Source organism: Exophiala aquamarina (assembly GCF_000709125.1).
Source record: "Exophiala aquamarina CBS 119918 chromosome Unknown aczIA-supercont1.23, whole genome shotgun sequence".
Taxonomy (NCBI): domain Eukaryota; kingdom Fungi; phylum Ascomycota; class Eurotiomycetes; order Chaetothyriales; family Herpotrichiellaceae; genus Exophiala; species Exophiala aquamarina.
Window position 1 is genome coordinate 349,284 of NW_013550565.1, and position 15,079 is coordinate 364,362.

General features: G+C 51.5%; 6 protein-coding genes across 6 annotated transcripts; 2 read left to right on the forward strand and 4 right to left on the reverse strand.

Moving 5' to 3' along the window:
* Window positions 1–528: 528 nt before the first annotated feature.
* On the forward strand, window positions 529–2,040 carry A1O9_12486 (uncharacterized protein; the record flags this gene model as incomplete). Its single annotated transcript, XM_013398705.1, has 1 exon — window positions 529–2,040. The coding sequence occupies one exon, from the start codon at window positions 529–531 to the stop codon at window positions 2,038–2,040; it is 1,512 nt and encodes a 503-aa protein (XP_013254159.1).
* Window positions 2,041–2,319: 279 nt separating this feature from the next.
* A1O9_12487 (dCMP deaminase) lies at window positions 2,320–3,135 on the reverse strand (the record flags this gene model as incomplete). The annotated part of the gene is made up of 1 exon (XM_013398706.1): window positions 2,320–3,135. The coding sequence occupies one exon, from the start codon at window positions 3,133–3,135 to the stop codon at window positions 2,320–2,322; it is 816 nt and encodes a 271-aa protein (XP_013254160.1).
* A 1,280-nt stretch (window positions 3,136–4,415) lies between these two features.
* Window positions 4,416–6,644, forward strand: A1O9_12488 (autophagy-like protein 7; the record flags this gene model as incomplete). The annotated part of the gene is made up of 1 exon (XM_013398707.1): window positions 4,416–6,644. One exon carries the CDS (start codon window positions 4,416–4,418, stop codon window positions 6,642–6,644), a length of 2,229 nt encoding a protein of 742 aa, XP_013254161.1.
* Window positions 6,645–6,940: 296 nt separating this feature from the next.
* On the reverse strand, window positions 6,941–8,102 carry A1O9_12489 (ribosomal RNA large subunit methyltransferase J; the record flags this gene model as incomplete). The annotated part of the gene is made up of 4 exons (XM_013398708.1): window positions 6,941–7,180; window positions 7,260–7,736; window positions 7,814–8,010; window positions 8,069–8,102. The coding sequence occupies 4 exons, from the start codon at window positions 8,100–8,102 to the stop codon at window positions 6,941–6,943; spliced, it is 948 nt and encodes a 315-aa protein (XP_013254162.1).
* A 502-nt stretch (window positions 8,103–8,604) lies between these two features.
* Window positions 8,605–10,191, reverse strand: A1O9_12490 (uncharacterized protein; the record flags this gene model as incomplete). The annotated part of the gene is made up of 1 exon (XM_013398709.1): window positions 8,605–10,191. The coding sequence occupies one exon, from the start codon at window positions 10,189–10,191 to the stop codon at window positions 8,605–8,607; it is 1,587 nt and encodes a 528-aa protein (XP_013254163.1).
* A 3,712-nt stretch (window positions 10,192–13,903) lies between these two features.
* Window positions 13,904–14,203, reverse strand: A1O9_12491 (uncharacterized protein; the record flags this gene model as incomplete). The annotated part of the gene is made up of 1 exon (XM_013398710.1): window positions 13,904–14,203. One exon carries the CDS (start codon window positions 14,201–14,203, stop codon window positions 13,904–13,906), a length of 300 nt encoding a protein of 99 aa, XP_013254164.1.
* Window positions 14,204–15,079: the final 876 nt, after the last annotated feature.

Consider the following 15,079-nt stretch of genomic DNA (forward strand, 5'->3'; position numbering starts at 1 on the left):
CCCACAGAGACGCAGCCACGGGATCAGTGGCTTGAAGATTGTGGCTGTGTTGGAGTCTATTCCCAATTGGGCCTCACGCAGATCATGACGTAATGTAGCAAATTAGACACCTGGTGACCAGAACAGCGTAGGGGGGAAAATACATAACATCGATAAAAGGAGGGGGTGGCATGAGCACAACCCAGTTGATCATTGCTGTTGCGCATCCGGAGAATATGCACAATTAAGGTACTCTTAGATTCACACTCCTGCCTAGCCCCTGGGAATCGCAACCTTGTCAGTTGCTCTCACATCAACCAGTGTTGCTTGTCCTGCTTTCTTTCCCTCACCAGCTAGATCATAACCGGGAGAAGGTGCCAATCGCGTCCTCCCACTCCATTCTCCTGCGATCCGAGGTCGAACAACGTATAAACAAGGTCTGCATCCTAGAAGCATCTCACTAATACCACTCGACTACCATTGAATCGTCTGCTAACCATCAACATGACAGCTCACTATTTCACCACTCCTCCTCCCAGCTATACTCTCATGGCTACCTCCAATCTTCCTACCAGAACCAACACAACTCGGACTGATTCTGGGGAGGATGTGTTCGACGGAGATCCGTCAAGCGCCGCCGGCCTCCTGATCGAGCGCCTGCAGGCATGGAAGCACATGTGTGGATACCTCGAGAACTACATCTCGCACGTCGCGAAGGACGAACAATCGAAAGCGAAAGATCAGGAGAAGATCCTCAAGACGCTTTCCGATCCTCTAAAGGAGGCACATCACTTCGACACCGCCATCGGTGGCATCGCCTCGCTTTTTGACAATCTTCGCTCCAACACACAAGCTCAGAGCCAGCTGCACGCAGAGACCTCCAAGAATCTGACCGGACAGGTTCTACCCATTCTCGAGAGATTACACGCCGAGATCAAAAACAAGAACAAAGAACTCACCAGCGGTGCTGGCAAGGGATCCAAAGCGGTCGATCATGCCCGTCAGGTTTCACAGAAGGCGATCGAGCAGCTCGGCCACCACGCGGCCAGCTTCGATTCTTCGGGCGGAAAGGTCTCTGCACAAAATGACCCCTATGTCATTCGTCGCGGCATCTTGTATCGCCTCAACCGACAAATCTTGGAGGAAAACAGCAACAGACAGGATTTGATTTCCGTGCAGAGTGCCTTTAGTCAATTTGAATCTCACGTCGTGACGACGGTCCAAACTGCCCTGAATGCCTTCAATCAGTTCATGAGCAACTCGGCAGATCGCCAAAAGGCCATGTACGGGGATATAGCCTCCACGGCCAGCAACATCCCACTTGACTACGAGTGGAACGGTTTCATGCAGAGAAACAATCATGTTCTGGTGAATCCAAACGCACCGGCAAGGACGATGGATGGAGTTTCCTTCCCCAATGAAAACCATCGTTCCACAAAGCCACTTATCGAAGGATCTTTGGAACGGAAATCACGTGGCATGGCTGCATTGAAGGGCTACAGTACAGGATACTACGTGGTTTCCCCGGCGGGATATCTTCACGAGTACAAGGACAACGACAATTTCCACAAAGATCCCACACCGGAGATTTCTCTCTACTTGCCTGACGCGATCATTGGCGCGGTCGATGGTCCGAAATTTACCATCAAGGGAAAGGACACCTCCGGCAGCAAGCTGGGACAGAAAATGGCCATTTCGTCTGAGTTCCAGTTCAAAGCGCACACTCATTCCGACGCCGAACAGTGGCGCTCCATCGTCGCCAGCTTTGCCAATTCTTCAAACAGCCTACCGACAAGCCCCGTCGAGAGTCGAAATGTAACGCCCATTGCCACCAGGATGGAAGAACCCCAGCAGTCTGGTGTGACCAGTGGACCAAAGAGCGCGACGTCTCCTCAAAGTGCAGGCACTGTACCAGCGAGCGCGACATCCCCTCAAGCGGGCAGCGCACATCCTGTGGCATCTCCTCCTTCGGCAACAACCACGTCCCCACAGTCGGCTGGTCCATATCATGGCGCACCAGCTAGCAACGTATTGGGAGACAGGAAGTTTGTTGAGAAGTGATTCGAGGAAGAGACGGCTGGGCTTTTCCATATCCTGCTTCTAATTCTGCTTTCGAGTGAAGCTGTTTCCTTTAATGCAGTTCTTAGTAATAGTCAACTTAATCCGCATTGATACCCGCATTGATTCTCAGAATCCTCTCTTGGCCGATACTGCTGTGTGAAGTATGCTTATTGCTATCCTCTCGGGTATATGCGCAAGTATCTCACTCAGGAACGCTACCCTAGATGTACTGTTACGAACCACGTCCAGCCAGAACAACATCACAACTAGCCCTCCCATTCACTTCCCATTCGTAACAACCACCAACTCTCTCCCCACCTCGTTGTCCTCGCCATCATCCTCTCCCGACCTGGGATGCCCACCATCTGAACCCAGCAACCCGGTCCGGGGTGGGCTGAACTGCCTGAGCAATACACCCGCCTCGTCCAACACCCGCCTGCTCGCATCGTCCATATTGTAGCTCTGGCTGAACACCACCTCCTTGACGCCCACCTGCGCAATCTTGACACTGCACGTCAAACACGGACACGTGTCGCAATACAGCACGGCGCCCTCGCGGATGCGCTCCCTCCCGGCCTCCAGCAGCGCGTTCTCCTCCGCGTGCAGACACAGGCATGTCGACAGCGCGGATCCCCCTGTGGAAGCGGCGTTGCACCGCGCGCACCCGCCTTCGTTGCAGTTGCGCAGGTTGCGCGGCGTGCCGTTGTAACCGGTCGAGATGATACGCGCGTTGTGGACGAGCACGCACCCCACCCGCCGTTTCATGCAGTTGGAGCGTTGCGACGCGAGCGACGCGAGCGTCATGAAGTACGCGTCCCACGTGGGCCGGAGGCGGATCGGGGACGGGAGGTCGAGCGTCGAGAGGAACGTGGAGTATGAGGACGGGGTGGTGAAGGCGTTCAGGATTTGCAGGTGCGCGTGCGAGGCGAGGTGCGCGGTCCCGCGGGGTTTGGTGCTGCTGCTGGTGGCGGAAGCACCGCGAGTGGGTGAACGGGATGGAGATGGAGATGGAGATGTGGATGTCATTGAGTAGAGATCTGTCGAGCTGCCGTATAGTTGGAGGTCGTTGTATGCGATGAAGTCGGATATAGGCATGGCTGGCAAGTTGCGTTGGTGGCATCTGTGTTTCGGCATTCGAGACTCATCGTCAATATATGTATATGTTTTTTTCTGCAGAAACTCATGTTTTCAAGAGTGGCCAAGCCGTATGGGGTGAACGACGTTGAGACCGTCCATGTAGACTCAGCTTTAAGCGAACGAGGGGATATGCTATTAGGTACCATTCACAGTATCGTCCGATATCCGTGTCTCAGAGCTTCCAGCCAGAGATCATGTATCAAAAACAAGGGTGGTCGGTCAACCAACAAAGAGACTCATTCACAGTACCAATGGCAACCAAGCCAAAGAAAGGAAAAACCAGCAGAATGGACTCACCGATGATTGAACCGCCTGAACCTCAGCCCGACAGGAGCGTCAACGTTGACGAGCAGGAAAAACGGACGCCTCAGCAACATCTCCAACGTCGCCTCATCGTAAATATCGGTCAAGACCCAGTGCTCACGCCACCTCTTGGTGACAAACTCCAGCAGTGAGTCGACTTCTGGAAATGTGAGGCCGCGTGTGCCTCGCTGATCTGTCACGGAAGGAAGAAGCCGGTCGTGGTTCAGCCTCTGTTCCTGTTCGTCTGCTGGCGTCGACGAGGATGACGAGATATGTTGGCTCTGAGACTGAGCGGGTAAGTGCAGTCGAAGAAAGCCGTGCTGCTGCACTAGATACTCAGCTGTAGTGTGCTTGCCTGAGCAGATCGAGCCGCAGATCCCAATCAGCATGTTGGTGGTGCCCGGCGGTGGGCTCTCAAGTGAGTAAATGGTCTGTGCTCAATATTTCAGGTCGACTCTCTTTTTCTCTTTGTTGGTTCTGCTGACCTATTGGATCCTTTTGCCGGGCTTGTTTAGTTACGGCAGAAGGAGATTGAACTGTTTATTCTCATGTTACCTCAAACCCTGAGGTCGTTTGTTTGGCGTAGTTTGAAACTGATATCCACGTGCTGTGTGGGACGCGTAAAGTGGTTCTGTCATTTGACCCCAGAAGCGCGTCAAATGACCGGATCAACTGTTCCGGCGACCGCCCGGTCCCACCCATTTCGCCTCCCCATCCTCCAGCCCTGCCACCAACCATCTGACCTCAAACAGCCAGACGCTCTAAGCCTTGCTGCCTGTCCATCGCTTGGTCATCGATTCTGAGTTGAGTTGAATGTTGTTCCCGCTCAAGCTTGGATATCTCATTTCATGCAATCCATCACTGATCATTGCTAAGCAAGTAGGCTGGGAGGGGAGCCATCTGTCCGACCCCAATCTACAAAATCAATTCAAACAATGCAGTACGTACCCTTCGCTTCAGATATCGAGATACCCTTCTACGCTTCTTTGGCATCTCACAAGATCAACCATGACAAGCTCGATGACTCGGCCCGCAAGCTGCTGGGTCTGTACGAGATCCGCGCATCCGATGCCAAAGAGCATTCATGTCGTATGCAAGTCCATGGGAATGCATTGACCAGCGATGACGTCCCACCGAACTTCTATCGAGCTGAAGGCATCATCAAAAATCTGAATACCATAGAGGAGTACCGCAATATCGACAAGCTCCAGCTGATTCAGCAGGCTGGTAGAACGATCTGGGAGGCCATTAATGATGGGACGATTTATTCCTGCCCATCCCTCTTGGCATCGTTCCTCGTCCTATCCTTTGCCGACTTGAAGAAGTATAAATTCAGCTATTGGTTTGCCTTTCCGGCACTGACCCAGGATCCGTCGTGGGTGCCTGTTGAAGCAGAGTCTACTTCACTAGCAACCTCGTCACACCCGGACGCAAAATTTCCTTACGCGAGGCTGAACTCCATTGAAAGTACGACTCTGGTGGATAAGGTCATGACGTGGAAGTACGGTGTAGATTCCCGCCAGCATGGTTTCTTCATCGTGAGGAAAGAGCGTACCCGATCACAAAACGCAGAAGACGAAGAATTTGGTCCGACGTCTCCTCAAACACCACTCACGCCATCGGAGAATCTCGGATATATCTGGACGGTGGGCTCACTGTCGAGCTATGAAACAGGCTTCTTCGACGGGGTCGAACCCGAAGACAGGTATGTCTGTTTTGCGGATCCATCAAATTACAGCGACCCGGCTGCTCCAGGGTGGATGCTTCGTAACCTACTTGTCCTCGTCGGACAGAGGTGGAAGATCGACAAGGTCCAGATTCTGGCATATCGCGAGACACAAATGAGGCGAGACGCGGCACGCAGCATCATATTCACCATGCAGGTGTCGAAAGAGAGGAAGCTACCACCCCAATCGTCGTCGTCGGCCGCGGAACCTCCACCGCTAGCGACCGCAGCATCCCAGATCCCACCGACCCCGAAAGTCGTCGGCTGGGAACGTAACGCACAGGGAAAGCTGACCGGGCGTCTGGCCGATCTGACAGAATACATGGACCCAAAGAAACTGGCCGACAGTTCAGTAGACCTGAACCTGAAGCTGATGAAGTGGCGAATCAGCCCGAACCTGAACCTGGATAAGATCAAGGAGACAAAATGCCTCCTTCTCGGTGCCGGCACACTGGGCAGCTACGTGTCCCGCAACCTGATGGGCTGGGGCGTGCGAAAGATCACATTTGTGGACAACGGGACCGTCTCGTTCTCCAACCCCGTGCGGCAGCCCCTGTTCAATTTTGAAGACTGTCTTGCGGGCGGCAAGCAGAAGGCCATCGCCGCAGCCGAGGCCCTCAGACTAATCTACCCGGGCGTCGAAGCGGAGGGCCACGTTCTATCCGTGCCAATGGCGGGCCATCCGATCACGGACCTAGAGAAAACCAAGGCAGAGTATGAGAAATTGCAGACACTGATCGATGAACACGACGTTGTGTTCCTCCTCATGGACACGCGTGAGTCTCGCTGGCTGCCCACGGTGATGGGCAAAGCGGCAGGGAAGATCGTGATGAACGCGGCGCTTGGATTTGATACATACGTGGTGATGAGACACGGTGTTAAACCGGGCGGCAATTCGCTTCCGTCCTCCTCAGGACAGCCTGCAGAACTCGGCTGCTACTTCTGCAATGACGTGGTCGCGCCGGCAGACTCGATGAAGGACCAGACGCTCGACCAGCAATGCACCGTCACGAGGCCCGGCATTGCAGCGATCGCGTCGGCACTGCTGGTTGAGCTGCTCGTGTCCGTTCTACAGCACCCGCAAGGTGCAGCGGCGCCAGCCACCCAGTCACGCTTGACATCCTCATCGGCTTCAGACGAAGGAACCGAGCATCCCCTTGGCATCGTCCCACATCAGATCCGCGGGTTCCTGTCCACGTTCTCGAACATGAACATCACTGGCAGATCGTACGATTGCTGCAGCGCGTGCTCGGATAAGATCCTCGACGCCTACAAGAGCGAGGGCTGGGAGTTCGTCCAGAAGGCGTTGAATGAGAGGGACTACGTCGAGGAGCTGAGTGGTTTGAAGGATGTCCAGAGAGCCGCTGAGGCGGCCGAGGCGGATATTGATTTCAGTGAGGAGGATGGGGATGACGAGGGTGATGGGGAGCTGTTGTGATGGAGATGGAGATGATTATGATTATGACTCGGCTTCTGACCATCTTTTCGTCCGGTGTGACTCTAGAGTAGATGGGATGAATGTTGCTCTTGTGATGATCATGGTATCTGGATGATGACACGGTTTTATATCAGACCAAGTACTAAGGCGTACGCACTACGCATGCAAAGGTCTTCACATTGGCGCTCACTGGCCGGCCGGATTGGTATTTTCGAGCACAAAGGACCCTGAAAAAGTATAAAATAGTATAGATACCCAGGTTTCTCTCCCCTTGACCCCTCCCCCACCACCAATATTCATCCCTCAGCGAAAACAGCGTCCCTATCGGCATTGGCGAGGCGCCGGATGCCCACAAAGTAAGACTCCTTGGACTCACTGCGCGAGCTCTCAGGCTTGTCGCGGTGGACCTTCTGGAACATGGCCTTGAGGCTCTTCTCCAGCGCCTTGTCCTCGCCGCCCTGGTAGAACTTGCACACAAAGTGGCCACCGATCTTGAGCGTGTCGTAGCTGAAGTAGAGGGCTGCGCGGCAGAGGTCCTATATGATGACGGAGGTTAGAGGGTAAGTTATTGTTTGGCCTGGTTGGCTGGTGGGTGAGGAGGGCGGGGCTTCTTACCATACTACCGGCATGGTCACGAAACGCATTTCCACTCGTGTTCATCAACCTACGATACGGGTTACTGATTGATCTCTTGTACAGCCCATCAAGCGGGTCCCAGGGCTCCCACATGTCGCTCAGGACGACGTCTACCGTCTTATCGAGGTGCGCAGCCTCGTCTCCACTGACGCTGTCCTCGACTGCTTCGCCGGTGCCAGAGTGCTGCCGGTCGAGGTAGCCTGTTTCCCCCTCCTCGATCCTCATTTGATCCACGGGGCCATCTGTGGAAGATGGCTCACTGGGGTTCGTGATGAACAATGGGTGGGTGTTGCGGAGACGGCCCCGGTCGGGGTCGCGCAAGAAAGATTTGATCTCCGCTTGGACGTCTGGGGAGAGGAAGTTGCCTTGGACCGTCGAGACGCCCTTGGGTGGCTGTACGGGGATCAGATCGACGCCGAGGACCCGACCCCGCGGTTTCGTCAGGTCGATTGCCACCTGTTCGTATATCCTTCGTGTTAGATTGCAGATATGGACCGCATATTGTGTCTCTGCTCCACGGAGGGCACTCATACCTGACTCCAACTCCCCGGCGCAAAACCGAGATCTATCACGGTCATACCCGGCTTGAACAGCCGATACTTCTCATTGATCTGCAGCAACTTGAACGCAGCGCGGCTCTTGAGGCCCTGCACCTTGGCCGCACGGGCGAACTGGTCTTTCCCCTGCCGATCAGTCCAGCGCCGCGATGAGGCGTAGCGTTTCCACGTCTCTGCCGCCCAGGGTAAGCATAGTGTAGGTGATGTGGAAGGTAAATATGTACGTCCAACTGGCGATGAGGTACAGAATGTCCCATTGCTCCATGGTGAGGCTGCGGGTCGGGGTGGGAGAAGGAGGAAGTCGGAGGATTGTGGTTGCCGTAGTGAGCGGAGAGTCTGCGATAGTGGTTTACATGATGGCATAGCACGGCGGACCTTTGCAGGACTCGGCACAGAAGTGCTGCAAGGGGAGGGATATGGCGTGGTGCGGGCGCGAGTTGGGATGTTGGCGAGTGAAATGAACTGGTCGAACTATTTCTCGATATCATCTTGGAGCAGGATGTTAGGGCGGCGGGATATAATGCTGATGCCGCTTTTAGGTACATCAAAGTCGTTGGACGAACTCTCCCGGGCTTTAGACATGATGCGCAAAGGCCACCAGTGGAAGAAAACAGAGGCTTGGAATTTAACAGAAGCCGTGCCTGGGTCACGTACTTCAATTCCGATGTTTACGAGTAAAGCTGTGCTGTCATTGCGTGCAAGGCGTACTCTCGACAAATGGCCAACCCAACGAGTTTCATATACAAAGCCGTTCAAACGCCGCCTCATCAGGCAGCCACCATTTCCGTAGTCCTTCGAACCTTCTTGAGTGGAGAGAAGTCAGCCAGCACCTTTCCCTTGCCATTCGGTTTCGCTTTCAAGCTGATCCGTCCTATCCCAGCGGCATTGGCACCTAGATTCCTAACCTTAGGGGCCGCTAAGCCATCCTCCTCGTCGAAAATGTTAGTTCGCTTAGGGAAGATGTTTTCCTTCTTGGCCGGTTCGGACGTGTATCGTGTAGATCCTGTCGCGTTCTCCGACGTCTCATGGGATTCATCGTGTTCCAAGTCGCTATCCACGTCTGAATTCTCCTCCACGAGCTTCTCAAGTTGGGCCTTCTTGATGGTAGTATTGGCCTTTGCTTTGGTGGTTTCCTTGAGTGGCTGAGTCGCATAGTCCTTTTTCTGTCCGGTAGTCGTCGCGGCAGAAGGTTTTTCAAGCTTTGATCGTGCTCCTTTGGCCTTCGGGGGTGTTGAATTGTCTTCCACGGTTCCGTCGGTCTGGTCTTTCGCAGGTTTCTGCTTCTGCTTCTTTTTCTGTGGCTCGTCCGCTCCCGCCGAGGGTGACTCGGGCAAAATGCTGAGAGTGCGGTTCAAGAACGGTGTCATGGAGAAGGTAGACTTGTCACCGGGGTTGACAGAAATACGCTGCTTTTTCCCTGCGGGTCCCCCGTTTCCTGGTGTACCAATTGTCATGTCTGGATCGAAACGGGCAACATTTCTCTTTCTAGGATTTGCAGCGACACCGCCATTAAGCCGGACTTTGGTCATCTCAGCAGATTGAGCCATCTTGGCAGCTTGCAATTTCTCAATTTCGCCCTGGGCCTCTTGAAGCTGGTCTTTCGTCGCTCGAAGCTTGCCCTTGTACGCCTCGAGCTTCTCTTCGAGGTGCTCTTTCTCTCCCTCCCATTCGACCGTCTTCTTCCGATTTTCTCGGTCCATCTTCTGATTTTCTCTCTTTATTCGGACAAGCTCCTTCTTCAAAACCTCGATTTCGGCCGCCGTGGTAGACTCGTCGTTGGCTGATGACTTCCCTTGCGCCTTGATCCGTTGTACCGTTCGCTTCTCGGTGTCCAATTCCACTTGTAAAGAATTGACTTCCCGCTGCAGTGCTAGCTTCTCCGAGAGCAGGTTCTGTTGTGTGGAGGTCTGCGACTTCAAATGTTCGAGTTCGGGCTTCAAGGTATTCAGTTCTCTCGCCAGTGCCAACTTCTCCGAGAGGAGTTTCGTCGCATCGGTACTAGCTGCGTCCAAGGCATTGACCTCCGCTCTGAGATGATCCAAGTCTCGAAGTCGGGCCTTCAAGTCCATCTGCGTCTGTTGCAATTCCGACTCAACCACCGAGACTTGATCTCGCAATTCCTCGTTGGTCTCCTCCAGGTGGTTGTACTGATCCTCATACTGCAGCGCTTGTTCCTGCAGGTCATCGTTTTCATCTTCGAGGAGTAGCAGTTGCACGCGGATTGCGCGTACCCGTTCTTCTTCATAGATTCGTTCGGCTTGTCGAAGTGCGCGTTCGTAGGCAAGTTCGAGTTGGGAGGTCCTCATCGACTGCGCGATTTCGGTGGTAGTCATAAATTCTAATTCTGAGTCCATGTTGAATACTTGTTCGCGTAGTACCCTACTTTCATATCACTGTTGAACGCGGAAGAAGAGTTGGACGGTGCTGGTTGCGAAATGCAATTAATGATTGCACCATGTTTCGGGAGATGTTGACATATCTCCTAAACGGGGTTGGTCCCGCCAAGCCTTTCCCATTGCCCTTTTACTCATTGACCATCTCTTATGTACTGCAGACCTTAGACATCTTGTGGTAGTAGGCACAGTACGATTCACCAGTACCCAAGAATTCACTCACTCTGAAGCTCTATTTAATGACTGGAACACGACTGTCTGGGTCATTGAACCTCGGGTCCTCGTTTGCTTCAAAGGGAGCATTTAGACCTCTGAGGCCAAAATGACACTTCCTTCATCAGCGTCATGCTTGCCTCGGCTTGTTACTATTGCGACGGAACTATTTATCAGAATTGAATACCTTACCTCTGTGATGGGGTCCGGAAATGAAGCAGCGATTGATCGCAGGAACAATCCCGACTCAAGGTGAGATCTCGATGCAGATGCAGGTTGTTACTCATCTGCAGCTGGGGACGGATAATTGCATATCCAGTTGAAACCACTTGCAAATTACAACCACGCTGTTATGTGCATTTTAGTAACACACATGGCTTGTGAATCCCTTCAGTCTTAGATGTTGACCTCGAGATGGTTCCAGTCCCATGTCGAAGGACCGTGTGACGCCTTTTTTGACTTGAGTACAGAGGCAGCGGTTCAGCAGCTTCCATATTCCCTCTCATCTATATCAACCCGCCTTCCCCAAGCCTTTTTCCTTCTTTCTTTGTCTCCCATCCTTATCCTTTTCTCCATTTCTCGGTCTTCTGCTGTTGATATAGCAACTTCGCTCCGTCCTTCGACCTTTTGAGTTGGCCGATCTGTCCTCACCGCACCAATTATTCATCAACTCACCAAAACCCAAGTCGAGGTTGGTGCTCATGTTTTAAATCACAAATCAAACTTCCTGCAGCTGTTTTGCGTCGAACTGAGGTGTTCTTGGGCAATCCCAGCCTCTTGGGGTTGCTATATATATATATATGCACCTATACCTGCCAGCTCCATAAGCCATCATCCGGTCAAGGTCCGTACTCTTATTTCCACGGCACCTTGTCCGTCTGGCTCAAGCTTACGTGAGAGCAGCCAGTCACCCAGGACCCCCAATCTATTCAGTGTTCACCTGCAAATGGAGAAACGAACGCGCCTTCAAAGCGGCCCGGGGCCCAGAAATTGTTCCACGACCTGAAGGTTCACTGCCAACTGGGGCCCTCACTTTGTTACCACAGAAGGCGGATGCGTATTGGCATATTTCCAGAATCTCATCGAAAGTGGCTGGCCAACAACTATCGCACTCACCTCAAATATCCCATGATGGTCCAGTTGCAGCCGTGCGACAAGCTACTGGTTCGTGGGTCGAAACTTTCATCAAAGGCTTGACAGAAGGTCGGCCATTGAGATCTACAACAACACTAATCAGCCAACTTCAATCAACGGGTATACTCCCTTCCTGAATGTTGCGAATTCCCATGAAGAATTTGAGGAAAACAGCGCGAGTGCCCGTAGTGATGCTGAGGCCGACGCATTACCTGCTTAGTCGCATCAGAAACAACTCCTCCAGAAAAAGGCGGTTGAAGGCGGGTGGAGTAATGCAGACATTAGCATCGCTGTCTCTACTTTCCATGCTTCCCAGGGACGAGAGCAACGTATAGTGATTGTTGGCATGACAAGAATGTGCCCAAACATACACATGACATTCATCGTTAGTCCACGCCTCTTCAATGTGGCAACAACTCGGGCTGAGGACATGATGTACTTTGTGGGTCATTGGCTATCGATTATGATGCAGCCACTACCTTCTGTCCTCCGAAATTACTTTCAATTACTCGAAAAACAAAGTTCGGGGGGGTGGGGGGGGTAGGTATGAATCTGGATCCGACTCTGGTGGCAAGGGCAGGAAGAAAGTGTCGGCCAAAGAGCGGCCAAGAAGGATCGAAAGAATTCAAAGCGCGCAGCAGATCCCAATGACAAGCTCAAGAACAGAGCCGAATTGATCGAACTACATCGCTGCATCGACGGCATCAGATGCATTGAAGGGATCCAGCTTACACCAACATTCCCTTTCTCGGAGGGTACCTCGGCATGGCCAAAACGAATGAACTGGAAGAATTCACAGACGACAATATTCGGGTCCTCAAAAGCTTCGAACATGCCAAAGATGCTGGAGGATGCGATGTACTTCATTGGCCATTGGCCGTCAATTGTACAGCAACCATCCTCAATCCTCCGATAGTACTTCCAGCTACTTGAAAAAAGAAGTCGGACGGACTTTGTCCTACACATCGGCTCTTCACCCTATGCAATAATGAAACAGGCAAGTTTCAACGCCGAATTCACTCTGTCCGCGAACCTGGGTGTCGTGCCCATTTTTCGCAATTATGTTCCGGAGCAGGTAAGAGGTCGCATACTACGGGAGATTGTGTCGCGCAGTTGGATCGATGCTCACACGACGACACATCAATTGAATGTCTTTAGATGGAAATACCTTGTACATGCTCGTTGCATGAGCACGGAGTACTACATACGACTTCCTCAGTTGGAGGAAATGTGGCAGGTTATGGGAAATGCTCTGAAGAAGGTCATGGAGATGTGAAGAAAGTTGTTGGCCTTAATATGGGAACAAGAGGAAATGTATTACGCATTTTAACTGACCGTGACTGAGAATTCGTTAAAGCCATGGCATGCCATCAGTCTTTGGACAGAACTGTACCTCATCTCTAACTTCGATCATGAGGGCTGTATGATTGCCTAAGGCAACGGACAGAAGTAATTAACGGTATGTATTTCAGCAGACAAGTGATAATCATAATTTCGGTGTTGTTCTTCTCCTATGTCCAAACGCGTACAGAATTATATCTAAGATGTGTACCATTATATGCCTAGGTAAGATAATGATCCCAAGAAAGCTTACACAGCACTACTACGGAGTACCCGCCCAGTGACTAGTGCTACACTTCAACAATGAATCACAATCTATAAAATTATACTAGAGTCTAGTTCATACCAAAGTCTACCGCCTCTAATGCTGATTTCCTCTGTACCGTATATTTTTGCACCTACAGGCCCCTTGCTGTCTAGTACATAGCTCTTCTCACACCTTAAGAAACTTATTTTCTCCTCTTGTACGTTATAAAAGTCGTCGAAGATTCGAAGCGGATGATGGCAGCATTGTCGGGATAATTAAGTAATCTCCCGCTTTTTGACGGAGAGTCCAGCCGAAGCGCTTTATCATCACCTCAGCAAAGGCAAACGTGTTTCGAAGAGTCAAAATAGTGTAACGTTAATTGTCCAGCATTCAAACCCGCTGAAATTATCTATTCATACCTCCCCAGCCTGGATTTTTCGCTTTTGCTATGTACATATGACCCGAATCATGTTGCAGAGAGCACATGCCGACGTTGTCAGCCTGAAAAGGTGGCAAAGTTGCCCTGAGTGTTTTCAGCTATGGAAAATAGCAAGGAGAGATCACACCGCTGCTAAATATATAGGATTGAGAACAAGCAAAGTCAGATAGAGGACCAGAGACTTTCATGCCATCCATTAGCGCACTGCCAGCTGCGAGAGCCCAACCCGCCAGGATCCAACATGCATTGCTCTGGTCGCGGACTCGCGGCCCTGCAGATCTAAACAATCAAATCTCTGGCTAGGCCGCAACAACGTCTAGACCCATCTTAGCTTTCTTAGGCAGTTCGAGTGCCTTCATGGTAGCTTTTACCCGCTTGTGGTCGCCCAAATATTCGGCCGACACCTGGTTGAATGCCTCGAAATCATCGAAGTCGGTAAGGTAAACATTCTGCTTGATGATTCGATCGAGTGATGTGCCTGACTTCTCGAGGATGATTTTAAGATTATCGAAGATTCGGCGAAGTTGATCTTGGCCGGTGCGTCCAACAAGCTTGATCGTTGCTAGGTCCAGTGGAATGCAGGCGGTCGTGAAAGCCAGCGAAGGCAGGATCAGGATCAGGATCGGATCGGATCGAATCGGATCCCACTTTTATTTCACCTTCAACTGATCCATGGATCGGATCTTTTTACTGGCCTTTCTTAATTAGTACTAGCTCTACTGGATTAATATATTCCGCGCCGTACGTTATAACTACTAATCTATTATATAATAATTTACTTTATAATAGTCCTATTAATAGTAGTCATAAAGTGGGGCATAGTTTGGATCATGATCCAAGTCATCGAAATATCGACGACTTGATCCGATCCTGATCCAAGACTTGCCATCGCTGGTGAAAACCAACCCGCCATGTACCACAGCATGGAGGTAAGGGCCAATGGTACGAGGAGCGCGGTCAGACAAATCGTTTTCATGTTTATAGATAATAAACGTTGATGAGAAATGACGTTAAAGGTGCGAGCGAAGGTGAAACTGATATATCACGTCTAGCTGTTCATATATATATATATATATATATTGTCGTAGCTCTTCTTTCAATGCTTCCATGGAGGCTATCTATACTGTGTAACCGTCATACGGCTTGCCAGGCCGAGGCCGAACAAGGTGGGTCAAGCTGGTAAACTTCATAAAGTACCCAGATTTGACAACCATATTCTTGGATCTGAGGTCAGACCCTTCGAATCTTTAGATTTGAATCCTCTTTTTCTTGGTTTTGCGGTTTGCGACAAGATATTGACAAAGACAAGACCTGTTTTCCTTGCGACTCAGAACTGTCCTAGATACCGATTGATCCATCCAATTCATCCGATTTGCCTCCACTCAACAGCTACGAGCCAATATACTAGACATGCATAGGTCAGATCCTGTAGGAAACAAGTCCTTTCCACCAAGAAGGTCGCCTTTGTTGTGGGC